At 42.5% G+C, this 22154-nt stretch overlaps 1 protein-coding gene across 2 annotated transcripts; it reads right to left on the bottom strand.

Moving 5' to 3' along the window:
* Window positions 1-729: 729 nt before the first annotated feature.
* Window positions 730-20502, bottom strand: tcf7l1a (transcription factor 7 like 1a). Of its 2 annotated transcripts, none has more exons than XM_046317128.1 (12): window positions 19156-20502; window positions 18939-19020; window positions 18428-18591; window positions 11020-11103; window positions 8763-8880; window positions 4123-4216; window positions 3900-3986; window positions 2847-2963; window positions 2595-2760; window positions 2349-2456; window positions 2176-2263; window positions 730-2065 (listed from the first exon to the last, which is right to left on the bottom strand). In XM_046317128.1, the coding sequence occupies exons 1-12, from the start codon at window positions 19339-19341 to the stop codon at window positions 1491-1493; spliced, it is 1869 nt and encodes a 622-aa protein (XP_046173084.1). In that variant the 5' UTR covers window positions 19342-20502; the 3' UTR covers window positions 730-1490. The 2 variants fall into 2 exon arrangements, with proteins under 2 accessions (XP_046173084.1, XP_046173086.1); XM_046317130.1 differs by having other exon boundaries at window positions 18939-19017; window positions 19156-20499.
* Between the last annotated feature and the right edge of the window lie 1652 nt (window positions 20503-22154).

A 22154-nucleotide genomic window follows, 5' to 3' on the forward strand; every position in this document is an offset into this window, starting at 1 on the left:
ACCGAAAGGTCGCAGATGAAAAATCTCTGTGCCCTTGAGCAAGGTAGTTATCCCTAATTGCTCCTGTAGGTCGATCTGGATAAGTGTCTGCTAAAATTCCAATGCTTTTCAATTAGGAACACTTGTTTTGATTTCGGAGTTGACAAATTTAAGTGGAATCGACCCCAACTCTGCCACACATTATTGATTCATTACTGATAAAATTGTGCTTCTGAGCCATTGCTTTTCACTCTAAAGATTAATTTACGGTAAGCGGTGTTCCATCAGGAAACCGATCAGACACCGAACTGAAACAGTTTAATAGAGCAAACATTATACAACACAAGCATTTTACCCAGGTATGGTACAGGGAAACCCAAACTGCTCCGTGCGCACACATACCCAAACTATGCTAAGCCCTGCTTAGATTGTAAGACGATCATATAATATTAAATTAGTCCGGTAGTTTCTGCAACATATTGGGTGTTTCTGGAGCACACACAGTTACTGCACTTTGTAGTTTGTTTACTGTAGCAATAAAAGGTTGAGTTAAGGAAACATGTTCTTGGACAGAGACCATATCTAAAACGTGTTACTTCTGCTGGTCAAACATTGTATTTGTTTGTTAAGAAACAACTAGCTTCAATGATGAGATCCATTGAAGTTGCCTTGAGTTCATGTCAAAGACCATCCTACCAAAGGCAAAGACCACACAGGAACAGAAAACACACAGATATGGGCAAAGACACGTTTCAGAAATAAGTAGATGTTTATTATCAACAAAGACTCAGTCATACAGGAGGGGGAATTTATAAAAGAGTAGGGGGGGGGCAGATCTGCACCCATTACTACCAAAGACAGAAATTATTACTTTGATTTAAATTTTTGTATTTCATACAAGTAACAAATTCATTAAAAAAAAGGTAATATTCTACAATACCATTTGACTAATAATATGCTTGGTTTCACAAAGACAAGTTAAAAAGAGGTGGTCAAATATTGACCAATAATTGTTTTCTTTTCATACTAATATAAAACCAGATCTACTATCTAGAAAAGGTTAAAAAAAAAAAAATGTAAAAAAAGTTTATTTACAAACAGACAAAAAAAAAACGAGTAGGAAAAAGTTGATCCTAATTCGAAGGCAACAGGTTATTGGTTATTGCAGGCTTTTTTCCCAGCCCAGCACATGATTCAGCTAACCAACTAATCATGATCTTCATTTAAACCACTATTCAAATTGGGTGTATTGCTGCTCTGGAGCTAAAACCCTCAAGGAGTTGTTCACCTCAAGAGTACAGTACCCTCCTATCCACTGATACAGGGTCAGATAGATTTCATCCCACCCATGAATATGGATAGACTGTGCATAAAGGATCTGGGGGTAGTGTAATGCTTACGGTTTGGGAAAATCTGATCCTAGATCAGTGGTTAGGGTTAGTGTAATGCTTAAGGTTAGGACTGGGCATAGCAAAATTGTATCCTAGATCTGTGGTTAGCATCTTTGGGTTTCAATGATTATTTCTGGTGACGAGGGAGAGAGGCTGGGACTGGAGCATGGCATGATGGGAGCTCATCGTCGATTGGTGGATGGAGGCGGTAGGGGCTAAGCCAGAGGTGAAGGGGATTGGTCCAGTAAGGAGCGGCGGAGTCTGGTTACTGGATGAGCTCATGTGGGGAGAAAAGGGGGGATGAGAAGAAGAGGATTGAGAAGAAGTGGTCTTAGTGGTGAGGGGCAGGTGTGTGTGAGTGAACAAGTGTGGGTGTGTGTGAGACTGGATGTGGGTGTAAGTCTGACCGTGTGTCTCCCTGTGCGAGTGTGGGCGAGGGGGTTTGGTGGTGAGGGAGAGGGGCTGGACCTGCTCAGGATGTGTGTGCTCAGAGTGAGAGTGTGTGTGTTCAGTGTGTGTGGGTGCGGGAGCGGCAGGGGAGGCCAGAGCAGTGGTAGGCGTGGCCGGAGAGTCCAGGGAGGAGGCGGGACTAGCCTGGGACAGGTGTGTGTGTGTCAGGTGTGTGTGAGAAACACTGGGCCTCTCCTGAGTTCCATACGACACACATGACTTCTTGGGTTGTGGAGAGAAGTGCTCTGGAGAGACAAAATAAAACACTGATCAGTCTTTGCTGTTAGTTTCCAGTACTGTCTGAAAATATAGTTTGGTCACCTCTCATAATTCTCTGGTCTTGGAAGTCACTTACCCTCTGAAGCAGCAGACTGGGTGTGTGTTATTTGTCCATCTGGAGCAGTCTCTGGCCTGCCATCTCTCTTCCTCTTCTTTCTCTTCCCCTGCACACAAACAACCAATCATATCACACCCTCCATCTCAAAGCAACCAATCAAATCACTACTAAATGTTTACTATAGTACTTACGTAGTTGTCTCTAGCTGACCATCCCGGGTAGAGTTGGGAGTGTAGCTGTCTCTCTTTACGGGCCATATCGTAGTATTTTGACTGCTCCTCACGAGATAGAGAGTGCCACTGTAGAGACACACACACAAAGGGTTAACACATACTCCTTTCTGGAACATAGGCCATCGACAACAGTTTTCAGTATGAACACAGCCATTGTATAATCCTCCAAAGAAAGACAGTGTGCAAGCTCACGCTGCCACTTACCCTGCGTCCCAGTATCTGGTTGATGGCAGCGCTCTCCTTCAGCGTGCACTCTGCCACCACCTTGGGTCTCTGCTCCTTCATGTACAGCATAAAGGCATTCAGAGGCTTTTTCACGTGGGGCTTCTTCTCCTCCTCTTTCTCTCTGTCCCCCATGGATACGCCACACCTACACACACCAGACAGAGACAGTCAGTGAGTCGGCAAGAGGTGTTAACGTGTGTGTGATACAAAGGTGTGTGTTCGGATGCGTACCCGTGGCGGTTGCCGTCTCTTGGTTCCTGTTTGATCGCCGTGGAAACGATGGCAGGGTGAGGGACAGACGTCTGCAGGGACGGTACCATGTGGGGCGAGAAACGACTGGCCACCAAGCTGTCAATCACACACAGGTCCATTAAGCATAAATACCATTTGAAATGACATGATTGTATTTATTACAGCAGAGGTTCTCAAAGTGGGTCCGGGGCAAGAGCTCAAAATATAACGATCAATAAACATATTTTTTCATGAATATTACTAATAACCGATGAAACACATTTTGATCAAGGGATTCACGTAATAAGTTGAGGGAACAATATTATTTTCTTCATCTCCAGTAGATGTTAACAACCCTGGACAACATTTTTTATTTATTTATTTTTATTTTACCTTTATTTTACTAGGCAAGTCAGTTAAGAACAAATTCTTATTTTCAATGACGGCCTAGGAACAGTGGATTAACTGCCTGTTCAGGGGCAGAACGACAGATTTGTACCTTGTCAGCTCGGGGTTTCGAACTCGCAACCTTTCGGTTACTAGTCCAACGCTCTAACCACTAGGCTACCCTGCCGCCCCACATGGACCAGGGAGGCTCACAGGGGGATATTGGTATCCATAGTACTCCACCAATTACTCATTATCCAAATCAATACTTCTTGTATTTAATTTAAGCATAAAAGAAAAAGCGGCCACGTTTTCTCTCTGCGTTATGGCAAATTGTGTAGAATTCTAGGATATTAGCTTTAATGCGGCAACAACATAAATCTCTGCCCCATGACAAATTGTGTAGAATTGCAGAAAATGAGCTTGAACACTGCAACATTTTCTCACCGATGCCAAAAGGCAGGCCTTTAAAAATGTTATTTCCCAGGGCCCAAAACACTTGGTTCATCCGGCCGAAGTCATAGTAAAAATGTTCCATTTCAAAAGGGGTCCAGGCCACAAACAGTTTGAGAGCCCTTGCTTTACAGATACAAGTCCAGTCTCTATAGTATTAAGTCTCCAGAGCAGTAATACATGGATGTGTGTGAGTGATTAGGTGAGCTGTACCTGGACATAGAAGAGTTCATGGCGAGAGCTGCAGGGTAGGATGGTCTAAACCCCCCCGCTGGAATACCGTACATAGACTGGCCCGGCCTGGAGACAAAGAGAGAGAGGGGAAACAGTGTCACTTGTGTTGCAATAGCATTCATTCAGCTAGAAATTGTTAGCAAAATAAACTAAACCATCATTGTATCCATCACAAGATGGTAAATGTGAGAGTGTGACTCACAGCCAGCCCAAAGGATGTGTCATGTGTCCCATGCCTCCAGGAGAGAGAGGGTAGTAGGGGGAGAGCTCTGCTGGGTGGGGAGTGCGGGGAAGACCTGGAAGGTGGAGAAGGACAGTGGAGAGAGATCAACACACACACACACACACACACACACACACACACACACACACACACACACACACACACACACACACACACACACACACACACACACACACACACACACACACACACACAGTTAAAGTCAGAAGTTTACATACACCTTAGCCAAATACATTTAAACTCTGTTCACAATTCCTGACATTTAATTTTAGTAAAAATGCCCTGTCGTAGGTTAGTTAGGATCACCACTTTATTTTAAGAATGTAAAATGTCAGAATAATAGTAGAGAGAATGATACATTTCAGCTTTTATTTCTTTCATCACATTCCCAGTGGGTTACAAGTTTACATACACTCAATTAGTATTTGGTATCATTACCTTTAAATTGCTTAACCGGTTTTGGAGACTGGTTTTTGTTCGGAATTTCAGATGAGTGACGTGCCCAAAGTAAACTGCTTGTTACTCAGGCCCAGAAGCTAGGATATGCATATACTTGGTAGCATTAGATAGGAACTTCAGAGGGTTTTATAAAACCGTTAAAATGTCTGAGTATAAGAGAACTGATATGGCATGCGAAACCCCGATGACAAACCATTCAGATTTTTTTATTTGGGGGGGGGGGGGTCTTTTCAATGGGTTTTCTTTGGAAATCCAAATTTCTAAGAGACCTTATTGTAGTTCCTATCACTTCCACTGGATGTCAACATTCTAGATATTGGTTGAGGTTTTTCCTTTGTGTAATGAAGTACGGCCATCTTGAACGAGGGTCACTTGAAGATGGAGGCATGTGACCAGAAAGCATGCTACAGTTTGTTTTACTCCTGTATTGAACACAGATCATCCAGTCTTCAATTTGATTGATTATTTATGTTTTAAAAAAAACACACCTAAAGTTGTATTACAAAAGTAGTTTGAAATGTTTTGGAAGAGTTTACAGGTAACTTTTGAGATATTTTGTAGTCACGTTGCTCAAGTTGGAAACAGTGTTTTTCTGGATAAAAAGCTCCAAATAAAATGGACCATTTGTGATGTTTATGGGACATATTGGAGTGCCAACAAAAGAAGCTCATCAATGGTAAGGCATGAACTATATTTTTTTTCTGCGTTTTGTCACGTCTGCAGGGATGAAATATGCTTATCTCTCTGCTTACTATGGTGCTATCCTCAGATAATAGCATCGTTTGCTTTCGCAGAAAAGTATTTTTGAAATCTGACACGTTGGCTGGATTCACAACAAGTGTAGCTTTAATTTGCTATCTTGCATGTGTGATTTCATGAAAGTTGGATTTTTATAGTAATTTATTTGCATTTTCACTGGCTTTTGGCCATATCCCAGAGAGGTTAACCTGTTGAGTGTAGGGGGCAGTATTTTGATGTTTGGATGAAAAACGTACCCAAATTAAACTGCCTATTTCTCAGGCCCAGAATATGCATATAATTGCCAGATTTGGATAGAAAACTCTAAAGTTTCCAAAACTGTCAAGATATTGTCTGTGAGTATAACAGCACTGATATTGCAGGCGAAAACCTGGGGAAAATCCAACCCAGAAGTGTCCTCTATTTGAAAGCTCCATGTTCCATAGCCTGCCTTCACTTCATTTAAAGGGACATCAAATCAACCAGATTCCTTTTCCTATGGCTTCCCCATGGTGTGAACAGTCTTTAGACAGTTTCAGGCTTTTATTTTGAAAAATTAGCAAGAAAGATCACATCGCGTTACTGTATGGCTGGGTGCCACCAGCATTTTGTATGCGCAACAGCATGGAGCAACCATTTTCTCTCTCTCTCTCTCCTATTGAAGAAGCTACAGTCCCGGTTGATATATTAGAAAAACAACCTGAGGATTGACATGTTTCTACGAACATTACGGATACTATTTGGAATTTGTCTGCGATGTCGTCATCGCTCGAGCCTGTGGATTTCTGAACATAACGCGCCAACCAAATGAAGGTATTTTAGATATAAAAATAATCTTTATGGAACAAAATGAACATTTATTGTGTAACTGGGAGTCTCGTGAGTGCAAACATCCGAAGATCAAAGGTAAGCGATTTAATTTATTGCTTTTCGTGACCAATCTACTTGGCTGCTAGCGGTTTGTAATATTTTGTCTACTGAGAGAGATGTTCTTACATAGACACTTGTTATGCTTTCGAAGAAAAGCTTTATTGAAATCTGACACGCCAGGTGGATTAACAACAAGCTAAGCTGTGTTTTGCTATATTGCGATTTCATGAAAATTAAATATTTTTAGTCATTTAATTTGAATTTGGTGCTCTGCAATTCAGAGGTGGTTGATGAAAATGATCCCGCTAACGGGATGGGTGCATCAAGAAGTTAAGCCATTTTGCCACAACTTTGAAAGTTTGCTTGGGGTCATTGTCCATTTGGAAGATGTCTTGAAATGTTGCTTCAATATACCCACCTCATGATGCCATCTATTTTGTAAAGTACACAAGTCCCTCCTGCAGCAAAGCACCCCCACAACATGATGCTTCCACTCCAGTGCTTTATGGTTGGGATGGTGTTCTTCAAATGGCAAGCACCTCCCCTTTTCCTCCAAATATAACAATGGTCATTATGGCCAAACAGTTCTATTTTTGTTTCATCAGACCAGAGGACATTTCTCCAAAAAGTACAATCTCTGTCCCCATGTGCAGTTGCAAACCATAGTCTGGCTTTTTTTATGGCGGTTTTGGAGCAGTGGCTTCTTCCTTGCTGAGCGGTATGTCGATATAGGACTCGTTTTACTGAGGATATAGATACTTTTGTACCGGTTTCCTCCAGCATCATCACAAAGTCCTTTGCTGTTGTTCTGGGATCGATTTGCACTTCTCGCACCAAAGTACGTTCATCTCTAGAAGACAGAACGCGTCCCCTTCCTGAGCGGTATGACAGCTGCGTGGTCCCATGGTGTTTATACTTGCTTACTATTGTTTGTACAGATGAACATGGTACCTTCAGGCATTTGGAAATTGCTCCCAAGAATGAACCAGACTTGGAGGTCTACAACTTTTTTCTGAGAACTGATTTTTTGATTTTCCCATGATGTCAAGCCAAGACGCACTGAGTTTGAAGTTAGGCCTTGAAATACATCAACAGGTACACCTACATTTGACTCAAATTATGTCAATTAGCCCACCAGAAGCTTCTAAAGCCATGACATAATTTTCTGGAATTTTCCAAGCTGTTTAAAGGCACAGTCAACTTAGTGTATGTAAACTTCGGACACACTGGGATTGTGATACATTGAATTATAAGTGAAATAATCTGTCTGTAAACAATTGTTGAAAAAATTACTTGTGTCCTGCACAAAGTAGATGTCCTAACCAACTTGCCAAAACTATAGTTTGTTAACAAGAAATTTGTGGAGTGGTTGAAAAACGAGTTAAAAACCTGTTAAAGATGTTGCGAATTTTCTCAGCTTTTTGTTAAAAATCGTGCAACATTTCAGCGCCCTGCTATTCAAGCCAGGAATATAGTATATGCATATGATTAGTATGTGTGGATAGAAAACACTCAGCGTTTCTAAAACTGTTTAAGTCACGGCTGTGGCTTTAACAGAACGGGCGTTTCATCGGAAAGTGCAAGGAAATCTGTTCACTGAAAATGGAAAAATATATCCTTCCGCCACTTCAAGGCATGTTCAAAGTGAACCGAATTAAATAGAGCCGAGTTTACATTGCCTACAGCTTCCACAGGGTGTCTAGAGTCATGTCATTTGATTCGCAATTGATTCTTGGTCTAACCCAAACAAGGGAACTCCTTCCCTGCTGTCTCCGACGGGATGATTGGTCGACCTCTTTTCAGACATGTTTGTCTACACGGAGAGCTAAAGATTTTACATCGCCTCCTGATGAATTTTATCGCTATTTACGTGTACTAATACCTAAAGTTGCATTACAAAAGTATATCGAAGTGTTTTGTGAAAGTTTATCGTCGACTTTTTGAATTTTAAAAAATGACATTACGTTATGAAACGCTATTTTTTCTGTTGATCACACAGTATTCTTAGATCGATATCTAGGCTATATATGGACCGATTTAATCGAAAAAAGACCCTAAATGATGTTTATGGGACATCTAGGAGTGCCAAGAAAGAAGCTGGTCAAAGGTAATGAATGTTTTATATTTTATTTCAGCGTTTTCGTTCGCGACGGATAACGCAAAATCTGCCGTATTAGGTGATGTTGCAGTATTTTGAGGGTGCATGGTATCAGATAATAGCTTCTCGTGCTTTCGCCGAAAAGCATTTTTACAAATCTGACTTGGTGGATAGATTCACAACGAGTGTAGCTTTAATTCAGTACCTTGTATGTGTGTATTAATGAAAGTTTGAGTTTTATCAAAAACTATAGGTGGCGCACTTGAAATTTCCGCTGATTGTGGTCCCGAGTCCTTAAGAAGTTAATGAATCTAACCTAAGTGTATGTAAACTTCCGACTTCAACTGTATTTGTGTTATATATATATATATATAAATAAACACACATCTATTGTTACAGAGAGACTAGCGAGAGGGATGAGGAGGTTCCATACCTGTGTCAGGTGAGAGGTGAGGAGGGGGTGTCCGCGGGGGGAAGGGGTCTGGACTGTAGGACAGGAGGGGAGAGAAGGGGGGCAGGTGACCGTGCTGCACCACTGGTACCTTATTGGACTAGAGAGGGATGAGAGCAAGAGATTAGGAACAGAGGAAAGTTCATAAGATGTCTGGTCACAAGGAGTAACTGTTTCTCCCCTAGGTGGAATTTTCACTACATTGAGCATGCATATCGGGATATTATTTTTTGACAATATATCATATAGTTTTGACAATATCGCAATATTATTTGCCTGTTCTTTATCTTTTTAAATAGGGATCCACATTTTTTCCCCCAGCACTTATTTACATGACTGACAATCTTGTTTTCTCATGACTCTCGTCCCTCTGCAGCAGACATATGAGCAGCAATGTTTGGAACATCGAATCAAAATAAATCAGTATCGTGAGAATCGCAATACATTTTGTATTGGCCCCTAAGTACCGTGATAATATCGTAGCGTCCGGTCCCTGGCAATTCCCAGGGTTGTTTCTGGGTAGGGCCTCTCTGTCTGACTATCAATGACGGGGGATCAGCCCTCCATGGCAGAGCAGGTCTATCCTCAGATACACAACACACACTGGCTAATACTCACTGGAATACAATCCCGCTCATCTCATACACACTCACTCCGCCGGTCTTAGACACACACACCCCGAGGTGTGAAAGTCCTGTGTCTCCAGGCATATTAACACTATTCAGCATGAACATTCCAGTGTCTGTCTGCAGCGAGTTTGAGGGAGGTCAGGTGTCAGGTCACCCGAGTGCTTTGTGTGTGTGTGTGTGGGGGGGGGGGGAGCACTCTAGGAGACAATCTAAATGGCTTATACTAGCAGAGCAGGGTTACATACCCAGGTAAGTTTTGTAAGAAAGACCAGGTACTTAGCAAGAAGCGAGCTTGAGCAACAGTTGGCCTTTTAGATGTCAGTCAGTGTTGTAATTTTATTTATTTAAACTTAATTAGGCAAGTCCATTAAGAACAAATTATTATTTACAATGGGGGCCTACCCTGGTCAAACCCTCCCCTAACGACGCTGGGCCAATTGTGCTCCGACCATTGTCACTGCATGGTGGCTAGATTGTAAAGCACACAACGGCTGGGAAATATGGCCAAAATATAACATTTTTCCGGTGTGATGGTATTTGGACGGTATATTTTATGTTTTTGAACAATAAATCGCTCCACATTTGCTTTATGAGTAAGTAGTGCATTACGATTAGGTGGAAACAAATACATTATTCTATGTGATTTCAATGGCTCTCTTCTGAATGTTTTATACTTTTAAAATTTCAGCATTTTCATCCATTTCCTACACACTTTTGAGACCATTTCCACACTGCCACATAGGGCTGCACAATATGGGCAAAAATCTAGGCCATATTTTTGACCAAATATTGCAATTGCAATTTGACTTGCGATTTAGATCAAAACACTTGGGGGAAAGTTAGAATATAATAGTGGGCACTTCGAATACAGTGTTTGACATGACAAATAAAAAAAGACAGTAGTTGTGACAGGTTGGAACCAAAGTGTTGGTCAGTGTTTCCTAGGGGACCCTATAACCTTTGGTTACATTAAAATGTTCTCTTAGCTACGTGATGTAGCTAACATTCATGCTTTGCCTATTCCCCTTTGACTTTGAAGAAACGTGCCGATTTAGGCCTACACCATCACTAGTACAAGGCTGTATTAGCTAGCTACGTTTGCTCTGACTCAGTCGATTTATTAGCTAGCTAGTTAGCCAGACATCTAACTAATGTCAAAAACATTAGTGTTAGCGTTAGTGTCAAAAACAATACATTTTTGACAAACTAGCTGTTTGCAGACAGTAAGATACACAAACAAAGTGTAATTATAGAATGCTTGTAGATTTATATTTAGTAAAGTGGAAATCAGCATGGTGGTCATCAACATCTTGTTGCATGTGCTGCATTGACCATGCAAACTGAACGCAACAACTGCACGCTCCTTGAGTGACAGGGGTGGGAGCTTGGTCTGTGTGGAAAGTGGCATGAAGAGGAGAGAGACGTCTCAAGTTGCGGGGGAAACTATATTAAATGGACGCTACACACGGCGCAGTAGCGTATCACATTTAGCAAACCAAACATTAAAAAATGTTATAAAGGTGAAGTAAAAACCCAAACTGGTCCGTGCATCAATACCGGTATATAGTAAAATACAGTATACCGCCCAGCCCTAAGACACACAAACCCACCATGTGAGCGGGGGAGGTGGAGCGAGGGTCTTTTAAAGCAGAGGTTCCAGGAACATCCAACATGGGCCACTTCATCTGTAGATACTGGAGAGAAAGACAAAGGAATGGGGAGAGAGAATTCAAAGATTTAAAGACTGCGTGCAAACAATTAAGCACCACACAAAAAAATTTAACTTTGTGGACAAACAACATATCATGAAATGGGTACAGCTGGTAGGATGTGTGTGCGCTAGTGTGAGAGGTGAGAATGAGAAGTGAATTCCGATGACTCTCCACATGAGTCCTGGTCGGATTACTTTCTGCAGACATCTGGTGAGTGTATCAGTCAGACTCCAGCTGTACGTCTCTCTGCATGAAGGTTTATGTGTGGGAGCGCATTAGTTTAGAAAAGCAGCGGGCACACACACATGCTTTTAACGTAGGGCACAACCTCTCAGCGGTCAGTCACCACTCCAAGGTGGTGAGACAGGAAGGAAGAAGGGATAAGATATAGGGCTAAAAATGGACATGGCAATATAGAGTAGAAAAGGGGAGAGTGTCGGGGAATGTGTGTCAGGGTTGTGGTATAATGTTCACAGCAGACCAACAGGCTACGCCGAGTCGCTGACTTTCAGTTGAGGAAAGAAAACAAGAGCACACGCACGTCATGAATAAGGGTCCCATTGTGTGGCAGGTCAAATAAAACTCAAATAATGAGGACCACAAGAACATAATAAGTGTTTGCCTGTGCAGGGAGTGTGTTCACTGCACAAGGAGAAAGTGTAGGCCCGGTGTGTGTGTGAGGGAGAGTGGGGCTGAGCACACACACACCGGCCTCCAGTACACACACACACATATACCCCCATTCCAAGGCCCCAGGAAGTTCTGGCTGTGAGTTCTAAATGAAACCAGCTGTTAGAAATACCATACTGATGAAGCCTACACAACTCTGCCTCTCCCTCTTTATCCCTAAACAATCAGTAGTTTGCTGTACAATCATGATGTTGCTGCATGGCTGGAGGCTAAACTTACTGCTTCTTACAAAACACCAAGATAGAAACCACAGACAACAACACCCCCTTCCCTCCACTTAGGTTTGTGAATGCTATTCACCATAAATGAAAAAGGTACGTAAACAGCACACGGCTTGACATACAGGAGTGTCCGCCGGCCAGGCGACTAGCTATCTTTTAAATTAGCATGCCATTCCGTGCTTACACTAAACCAAAATATAAAACGCAACATGTAAAGTGTTGGTCCCAAGTTTCATGAGCTGAAATAAAAGATTGCAGAAATTGTTCATACACACAAAGAGCTTACTTCTCCCAAATGCTGTGCACAAATTTGTTTACATCCCAGTTAGTGAGTTTTTCCTTTGCCAAGATAATCCATCCACCTGAAAGGTGTGGCATATTAAGAAGCTGATTAACCACCATGATCATTACTCAGGTGCACCTTGTGCTGGGAACAATAAAAGGCCACTAAAATGTGCAGTTGTATCCCACAACCCAATGCCAAAGATGCCTCAAGTTGAGGGAGTGTGCAATGAGCATTCTGACTGCAGCAATGTCCACCAAAGCTGTTGCCAGAGAATTTAATGTTCATTTATCTACCATAAGCCGCCTCCATTGTTTTAGAGAATTTGGCAAAACAGAAACTATGGGATTACACAACAGAAGAATTTCTGCACAAACTGTCAGAAACCGTCTCAGTGAAACTCATCTGCGTGCTCGTCATCCTCACCAGGGTCTTGACCTGACTGCAGTTCAGCGTCATGTCCGACCTCAGTGGGAAAATGCTCACTTCGACGGCCTCTGGCATGCGGGAGATGTGTGAATCCCGGTTTCAACTATACCGGGCAGATGGCATGCAGCATGTACAGCACTGTCGGGAGAGCAGTTGCTGATGTCAACGTTGTGAACAGAGTGCCACATGGTGGTGCTGAGGTTATGGGTAGGTACAGAAAACAAACAACTTGCATTTTATCTATGGCAATTGGAATGCTCAGAGATACCGCGACGATATCCTGAGGCCCATTGTTGAGTCATTCATCCACAGCCACCACCTAATATTTCAGCATGATAATGCACGGCCTCACGTCACAAGGATCTGCACACAATTCCTGGAAGCTGAAAATGTCCAAGTTCTTCCATGGCCATACTCAGACATGTCACTCATTGAGCATGTTTGGGATACTCTGTGTCGACATGTATGACAGCACATTCAAGCACGTTCCAGAAGAGGAGTGGGACTACATTCAACAGCCTGATCAACTCTATGCAAAGGAGATGTCGCACTACGAGACAAATGGTGGTTTTCTGATACCTTAAGTAAGGGCGTGTATCTGTGACCAACAGCATATCTGTATTCCCAGTCATGGAAAATCCATAGATTAGGGCGTAATAAATGTATTTAAATCGACTGATTTCCTTATCAACTGTAAATCAGTAAAATATTTGAAATTGTTCCATGTTCCGTTAACATTTTTCTTCGGTGTACATAGGGCAGCAGCCTCTAAGGTGCATGGTAGAATAACCGGGTGGTAGCCAGCTAGAGACAGTGACCAAAGTTCAGGGCAGGTTACCGGCTAGTGGTGACTAGACTATTTAACAGTCTACTTGACAGTTCTTCAGTCTCTTTCCCAGCTTTGATGCACCTGTACTGACCTCGCCTTCTAGATGGTTGCGGGGTGAACAGGCCGTGGCACGTTTGGCTGATGTCCTTGATGATTTTCTTGGGCTTCCTCTGACACTGGATGTTATTTATGTCCTGGAGGGCAGGCAGTGTGCCCCCAGTGATGCGTTGGGCAGATCGCACCACCTTCTGGAGAGCTCTGACACAGCCCGACAGGATGTGAAGGTAGTGAGGGTCTTTTGCCTCCTTGGGTTGAGGAGGACCTGTTGCGCCTACTTCACCACACTATCTGTGTGGGTGGACCATCTCAGATTGTAGCTTTTCAACCTGAAGTTTTTCCTGTCAATGTGGATGGGGGCAGTTTCCCTCTGCTGTCTCCTGAAGTCTTCAATCAGCTCCTTCCTTTTGTTGATGTTGAAGCATTCAGATCCTTTCCCAGTTCTTTGATGAAGCACCTTTGGCAGCTATTACAGCCTCCAGTCTTCTTGGGTATGACTAGGGTTGCACATTATGGGGATATTCAGAGGTGGAAACATTACATGGAAATATATGGGAATGAATATTAATACCATTTAAATGTAGATGTTATTTTTGGATTGGATATATTTACCATATATTTACCATATCATATGGAGACAGAAACAAACCTTTTACCTTATCATAAGTAGACAATTGCAAATGATTAAATCCTTCCAAAATAAAATACAAATGTTGTTACGAATTGAACTTTAATTAAATTGGTTGACTCTTCACATGGGATGATTTCACTGAAAAACAAAAGGGAATATAGAATGACGCCCAATGACCTATCACATCCCCAAAAATGTTTTTCAACATACATCTGTAAAATGAGTCTAGAAACTAAAGCTTTGGTTGTCTTCCTCTCAGGCTTCCATGTCTTCTCCCTGGACCTTCTCAATGTCCACCTCTTGAACATCAGACTGTGAGGCCTCCTTTTCACTGTCACTTTCTAACCTTGTTGAGGGTGGCTTGTTGTCAGGCCCAAAAAGCCTCAAATATGCCCGGATGGCCACCAATTTTTCAACCCTTGTATTGGTCAGCCTGTTGCGTGTTTTGGTGTGTCTGTTCCCAAATAAGGACCTGTTGCGCTCTGAGGGGGCTGATGTTGGAGGCAACAGGGGAAAGAGCCTCAGATCCGCAAAGTCCCTTCCACCAGGTGGCTGATCAGATATGTTGGCACGACTGCCATATTGCATCTCCATCCCAAAGCCCTTGCTTGGAAGTGTACTTCGTCAGACCGCCAAGAACCTTGCTCTCATCCAGGCCAAGGTGGCGAGACACTGTAATGATGACACCATAGGCCTTGTTGATCTCTGCACCAGACAGGATGCTCTTGCCAGCATACTTGGGGTCCAACAAGTACTCTGCAGTGTGTAGGTGCTTCAGGCAGAAGTCTGTCATTCTGACCCTGAACAAGGCAGTTGACCCCTTGTTCCTAGGCTGTCATTGTAAATGCAAATTTGTTCTTAATTGACTTGACTGGTTAATTGAAGGTTAAATCAATTCAATTTAAAAAAAATCTAAAATAGGGAAAGTTCAACCAAAATATGCCACAAGACCTTGTGTATCTTGTGTGTATCCCACAAAAAAAGGTTCACTGTTATAAGCAATTACAGCCTCAATTCTTCTTGGGTATGACGCTACAAGCTTGGCACACCTATATTTGGGGAGTTTCTCCCAATCTTCTCTTCAGATCCTCTCAAGCTCTGTCAGGTTGGATGGGGAGCAAAGCTGCACAGCTATTTTCAGGTCTCCCTCCAGAGATGTTTGAACGGGTTCAGGCCTGGGCTCTGGGTGGACTAGACAATGACATTAAAAGACTTGTCCCGAAGCCACTCCTGCAATCTCTTGGCTGTGTGCTTAGGGTTGTTGTCTCGTTGGAAGGTGAACCTTTGTCCCAGACTGAGGCCCTGAGCAGGTTTTCATCAAGGATCTCTGTACTTTGCGCTTTTCATCTTTCCTTCGATTCTGACTAGACTCCCAGTCCCCGCCGCAGAAAAATATCCCCACAGCATGATGCTACCACCACGCATGACCATAGGGATGGTATTGGCCAGGTGAAGAGCGGTGGCTGGTTTCCTCCAGACATGAAGCTTGGCATTCAGGCCAAACAGTCCAATCTTGGTTTCATCAGACCAGAGAATCTTGTTTCTCATAGATAGAGTCCTTTAGGTGCCTTTTGGCAAATTCCTAGCAGGATGTCATGTGCCTTTTACTCAAGAGTGGCTTCCATCTGGCCACTCTGCCTGATTAGTGGAGTGATGTAGAAATATGTGTCCCTCTGGAAGGTTCTTCCATCTCCATAGAGGAACTCTGGAGCTCTGTCAGAGTGATCTTCGGGTTCTTGGTCACCTCCCTGAGGCCCTTCTCCCCCGATTGCTCAGTTTGCCCAGGCAGCCAGCTCTAGGAAGAGTTGCAAACTTCTTCAATTTATTGATGGAGGCCACTGTGTTCTTACGGACATTTTTGGTGCCCTTCCCCACATCTTTGCCTCGATGCAATCCCATCTCAGGGCTCTAAGGAAAATCCTTTGACCTCATGGCTTGGTTTTTACTCTGACTAGCACTGTAAACCGTGGGACCTTTTATAGACAGTTCTGTGCCTTTCAAGGATCAAACAGGATGCACCTGAGCTCAATTGAGTCTCATACTTAAAGTAAATACAGTATTTCTTTTATACATTTGCAAACATTTCTTAAAACCTGCTTTCGCTTTGTTATTATGGGGTATTGTTTGTAGATTGATAAGGGGGGAAATGATTTTATGAATTTTAGAATAAGGCAGTAACATAACAAAATATGGGAAAGGCGAAAGTGTGAATACTTTCCGAAGGCACTGTATTGTAAATACAATATTTCTGTATTTAATAGATTTGCAAACATTTCAGAAAAGAAATGCATTTCATTATGGAATATTGTGTGTAGATGGGCGAGAATTTTTTATTTATTTAATTGAGCCGATAACAACAGCAAAGACAGGAAAATCTATTTTTTTACTGCACCGGGTGGGCCTTTCATTGTAGGCTTTATTAAGAAGGATATCCAGGTGCCCTCCAAACCATGTGCTTATGATCATATATTTAGACTAATACAACCATTGTAGATTTGTTCTTCAACAAATATTCGTCAGTCATAATTACATTTTTCAAATAACTTGCATATGTTCTAATATCTTCAAATAGGATTTGGTTTTCTGAGACCAGTATTTGAATATTAAACGCAAAACAAACCATCTTTGACTACCTTGAGTATTTGATAAGTTGGCATTTTCAAATAAACTACTATAATAAAAACTCAAACTATTTTCTGCCCAGGTCCGTGGAGAACACAAAAGTCAACTCCATGTCAGCCTTGCAGACTTTGTGCAACTGATCTCATTGTCCCATGTGAGTTCACTCTTCAGATGGTCGGTATCTCTCACTCAGTGTGTGTGTGTGTGTAAAGGTTGCAGTGTGTGTTTATGTAAAGTGTGAGGCCCTCTGGCTTGTGTTTACTCCACATTGTCTCACTGGACTTAAAATACCAGGAGAGAAGGCTGTCGATTCACAAAGAGAGAGTGAGGTAGCGAGACGTGTTAGAACAGTGTCAGTAATCTCTCCCAGCATCCTCTCCACAAATTCACTAATGGTTAGGGGTGACTGACAACCAAGTGTGTGTGTGTGTGTTGAAAGCTCACCAAGTGAGTAAAATCTGCAACTTAAGGCTGAATCCATCCCCAACACTCCTGTCTAACTCCAACTCAAACGCATGTGTTAAAAGAGGAAAGGGGCCAGAGCAACTCTCCCTGGGGTTACAGTATCCGTGGGGGGTCCACCTATATCAAGCCCCGATCACAGAACATTACACACTCAACTTTCAGTCCTGGTCTAGAGTGCACCCGATTTCACCCTTACCGTTTTGGATACCCCTAGAGTTTTTGTTCCATATTTTGGTGAGGGTAGACGCTGGACAACACACATGGTGGTGTGCTACGATTCAGCTATTGTACAATTTACATTAGCATGTAGATCTTCACTCAGACAGAGAGGCATGCATCTCTTACACACAATGCCATCTAATGAGGAGGAGGGAGCATTAACCACGGTGCTGACTAAAGTCAACACAACCTCCACTGTGTGTGCATGTGGTAATGATCTCCTGTGGAGAGCAACATTAGGTCAATTGAGCTTCTCCACCTCATGACAACAATAGCTCATTAATACCTGGGGAGGGGAATGTAGAGGAAGGCAGGGTATGCGAGTGGAGGGGGGGGTAAATGTACATGTTAAAAGAGCAGCTTCTGCCAGTTGTGTCGTAGGGACTATTTTTCACATCTGAGTTAAAAAGATTGTATGTCTTATTAGACACAAACAGAAAGGACTTAGGGGATAAACCCAAACAGGTCCTCAGCCCCAATATACAGAAAGCAAAAAAAAAAAAAAACTACAACTAACATAGGTACGCATGGATGGTGATGACAGAAATACTGTAGCATCTATACATGTCTCTCTCTCACACGTGCACACATTCCTGCATCAGCGTTTTAGCAGGATGGTGTTGAGGCCTGCCTGCTGCCGAAACGCTGGTGTGTTATCATAACATACCATTAATGGCTACGAGACATATTACACTGCTCAGAGTCAGAGCACACACAGAACTCATCGTTCACCGTCCCTTATAACACACACCACCACACCACATAGAAAGCTATGTTAGTCTAGCAGCCTTACTTGCAAAAAATATTAACTAAAGATTGAGTGTGTTTAACGCATGTTCGTGCATGTGTGACTGACTCACCGTCCTGGCACCGGGTGAGAGGGCTCCGGGAGAGAGGTAGGGGTTGCCAAGGTTCCCCAGGTGACTCAGGTTAGCTAGGTTACCCAGGTCAGGGATCATCAGTAAGGGATAGCCAGCATATGGAGATGCCTTGAACAACCCACTGTCGTGTTGCTGTCTCAGAGCTGGAAAAGACACACACTGTTAACTTCAGCAATTGCTGATCCACTCCCTCCTCAGAGCTGGGGGATAGACTGGGGTCAACAGTGCTCATTGAATTGAGAGAGAGGAGGGGGCGGAGGGATAGGAAGAGGGAGAAAAGAGGGTTTTGGTTGTTTCTTATAAGGGGTGTAAAATGACCTCATTTCAACAAAGCTTATTTAAATGAATGGGGAGATAAAGGGAGACTGGGAGGTAGAAAGAGATTGTAAAGATAATGCATAGGAAAACGAGAGAAAACAGGGGAGCATTCATAAAGGATCCGTGAGAGTTAGTTATAGTCTTACTAGTGAGTTTGTAAAGTTTTAGCTACCTTCTGCAAAGAACTCTCTCTGCCTGACATAGCTCTCCCAATCTGGTCTGTGCTGCTGGGGACGTCTGTGACTGCCTGCCTGCTGACAAACACACAAACACAGTTTGTAAAACAACACAGATTGGTAGCTAGAAGACAACGGCTAGTACTGTACTGCCGTGGTTTATAGAGTGATTCGATCTTCCGTCACATTGACTAAGTAGACAAACTAGTTTACCTCGGAGTCAGACGAACTGCTGTTGTTCTCCGTCTCGTTAACCAGCGAGGACTTGACGTCGTCCAGGTCCCGCTCAGAGGACACATTCTCGGCTGTTTTTTCCTCCTGTTCCCCCTCGTCTTTAAACGAAATTAACTCGTCGTTTGCCCCCAAATCATCGCCTCCTCCCCCGTCCAGCTGCGGCATCTTGGATTTGGAAACAGTGTGGTCTTGCCGTGGAAGTCCTGTTTTAGCTAGCTAGTTAACTTACTCCGTTCGGGAAATCTCCAGGTCCAAAAACCCGATCTCAAAACACTCAGCTACCTAGCTAACACACGGTATTATTTATATTTCCACGCTTTTCAGTGGTAGTAACGATAGAACCCATAAACAAGATACTATTTTATTGCAAACCCCGCAAAAATAAGCATTCAACGGCTGTTCGTTTTTTTTGTTAGCTACAGTAGCTAAGCTAACTACAGTAGCTATTTAGGTAGCTGATTTCTTGACTTGTCCCCCTCGTTCCTTGTTGCGTCTTCTGGGACAGAAAAACAAGTTACAAAACACACCGACGAAACCAAAAAGTTAAATCCATTAATATTTGCATACGGGTGTAAAATATATATATATATATACATATATATAGCTCGGTATCTCCTCCAACTGAAAACGACAACAATGAAAAGTTGTGCGTCGAAGTTCGCTGAAACACGCACATAAAACTTTATCCTGTTTCCCCCCCCGAGTAAAATCCATCCGAAGCGAAGTCAGCTCACCAGCCCTACTTTCTTGCTTATTTCGTCGTCCATTATCGTTAAAACTGAGGAAAAATGTAATTTGTTGTGACTTCGAGAAGAAGTTACTCGCGGGCTGTCTGTGTCTGTGGTTGGCGTGGGAAAGAAGAAAAGTCGCTTGGTGTTTCTGAAGTGGAGTGGAAGGAAGACAGCTAGGCCGCCGCCGGGAGACTGGGGGAGGGGGTGAAGAGACAAGAGGGAGGAGGAGGAGGAGGGAAAGAGGGGGAGGAAGGCAGACAGGGGGAGGAGGAGAAAGGGAGGAGGGAAGACGTTTGGGCGGAGAAATGCCAGTCCAGCCATCAATCATGTGTAGAACCGGATCTTTCCCAGTTGATTTCTTTAAAATACAAATAAAACATTCTTAAATCAGTGTGAAAGTTCTGGCAATATTTGACATGTCTGCATTAGTCTGGATTGCACACTTAATATCGCTGTTTTTTTCACTACACTGAATTAGATTGGATTTGCATTGGCCATGTATATATTCGTGGTGTGAAGTGAATGTACTATGATGACAATGCGCATGCACCCATCCCTATCATAATCCCACCGCACACCAATGAGTTAATGAGACAACCCAGATAGCAAAATGATATTGAAAGAACTCTAAAAGGAACATTTTCCAGTCATTGAAGTTAGGTCCATTTTAGGTTCTGAATGAAAGGTGAAAATATGTTTGTTTTTTCGGACGTCGAAAATACGTATTTTCTGGATGTTGAAAATATGTATTTTATAGGCGTTGAAATTAGGTTAATTTTCGGATCTGAATGAAAGTTGAAAATACATTTTTTTTCGGAAGTTGAAAAGACCTCTTTTCCAGATGTCGAAATAAGTATTTTCCAGACGTTGAAATCAGGTTCATTTCAGTTCTGAATGAAAGTATTTTAGTCATGGCTAAATCTACACTGCACATTCAATCTCACTGAAGTAAGCATGATATCACAATAAAGCTTTTAAAATCCATTTCACATTGGAAAAAGGAACCAACTAAAGATTGCAACATATATTTATTATTGATACAATCTGTCACATGTACTTTTATGTTAGCTTTTTTCAAAAATCTTTAAAGGTGGCCAAAACAGTCAACAGTTACAGTAACAACCCTTCTAGATAACTTGTCTAACAAGGTCTTGAAGTCGCCGAGGCTAGATAGGGCTAGTCAACTTCTTTCACCAATTGGCTTCAGCCAGCTGGTGTGCGAACAAAATTGACCGTGGGCATTATGATTGCGTGCAGCCGCGCTCGGAATTGACGATTACTTGGGTGATGCCAACTATGGGCACGTGGGCAGAGTTGAAATAAACGAAACCAAAAGAAAACTGTTAGAGTACCCTTCATTCCGATTTTTTCCCTATCAGCTCGCAAATCTCAGTTTTGGATGAGATTGACTTTAATGATAAACATTATCCTATTTACACTGTATAGTGTATTTTGACACTAGAATGAATGTTTCTGATTCATATCAATGCCACATAGGCCATTGTCAAACGGAGACATTACTTTTTAGGCAAAGCCACTCTTTAAAACTGGCAGTAATGATGTTCAAAGTAGTCAAATCTACATAATCAACCAACAGACCACTTCAGGTACAATAACATTCACAGTAAAGGTAATATATTTTGTTTTATTGCTATGACTGTTATACAGTGCCTTCGGAAAGTGTTCAGACCCCTTGACTTTTTCCACATTTTGTTACGTTACAGCCTTATTCTAAAATGTATTAAATAGTTCACCCCCCCCTCATCAATTTACACACGATACCCCATAATGACAAAGCAAAATAGGTTTGTAGAAATTTTACTAATTTATCATTTTAAAAAACTGAAATATAACATTTACATAAGTGCAGACCCTTTACTCAGTACTTTGTTGAAGCACATCTGGCAGCGATTACAGCCTCGAGTCTTCTTGGGTATGATGCTACAAGCTTGGCACACCTTTGTTTCTCCCATTCTTCTCTTCGATCCTCTCAAGCTCTGTCGGGTTGGATGGGGAGCGTTACTGCACGACAGCATTCTGCAGGGATATGAAATCCCATCTGGTTTGCGCTTAGTGGGATTATCATTTGTTTTTCAACAGGACAATGACCCAACACACCTCCAGGCTGTGTAAGGGCTATTTGACCAAGAAAGAGAGTAATGGAGTGCTGTATCAGATGACCTGACCTCCACAATCACCCGACCTCAACCCAATTGAGATGGTTTAGGATGAGTTGGACCGCAGAGT

Source organism: Oncorhynchus gorbuscha, linkage group LG20 (genome assembly GCF_021184085.1).
Source record: "Oncorhynchus gorbuscha isolate QuinsamMale2020 ecotype Even-year linkage group LG20, OgorEven_v1.0, whole genome shotgun sequence".
Lineage (NCBI taxonomy): Eukaryota > Metazoa > Chordata > Actinopteri > Salmoniformes > Salmonidae > Oncorhynchus > Oncorhynchus gorbuscha.

What these genes read in the sequence shown, in the direction of transcription:
- tcf7l1a (XM_046317128.1), bottom strand. Translation starts at nt 19,341, where the DNA reads ATGCCGCAGCTGGACGGGGGAGGAGGCGATGATTTGGGGGCAAACGAC. An exon ending in GCAGTTCGTCTGACTCCGAG is followed by an intron (nt 19,021 to 19,155) that starts GTAAACTAGTTT and finishes TGTGTTTGTCAG; the next exon opens with CAGGCAGGCAGTCACAGACG. An exon ending in AGAGACGGCAACCGCCACGG is followed by an intron (nt 2,761 to 2,846) that starts GTACGCATCCGA and finishes TGGTGTGTGTAG; the next exon opens with GTGTGGCGTATCCATGGGGG.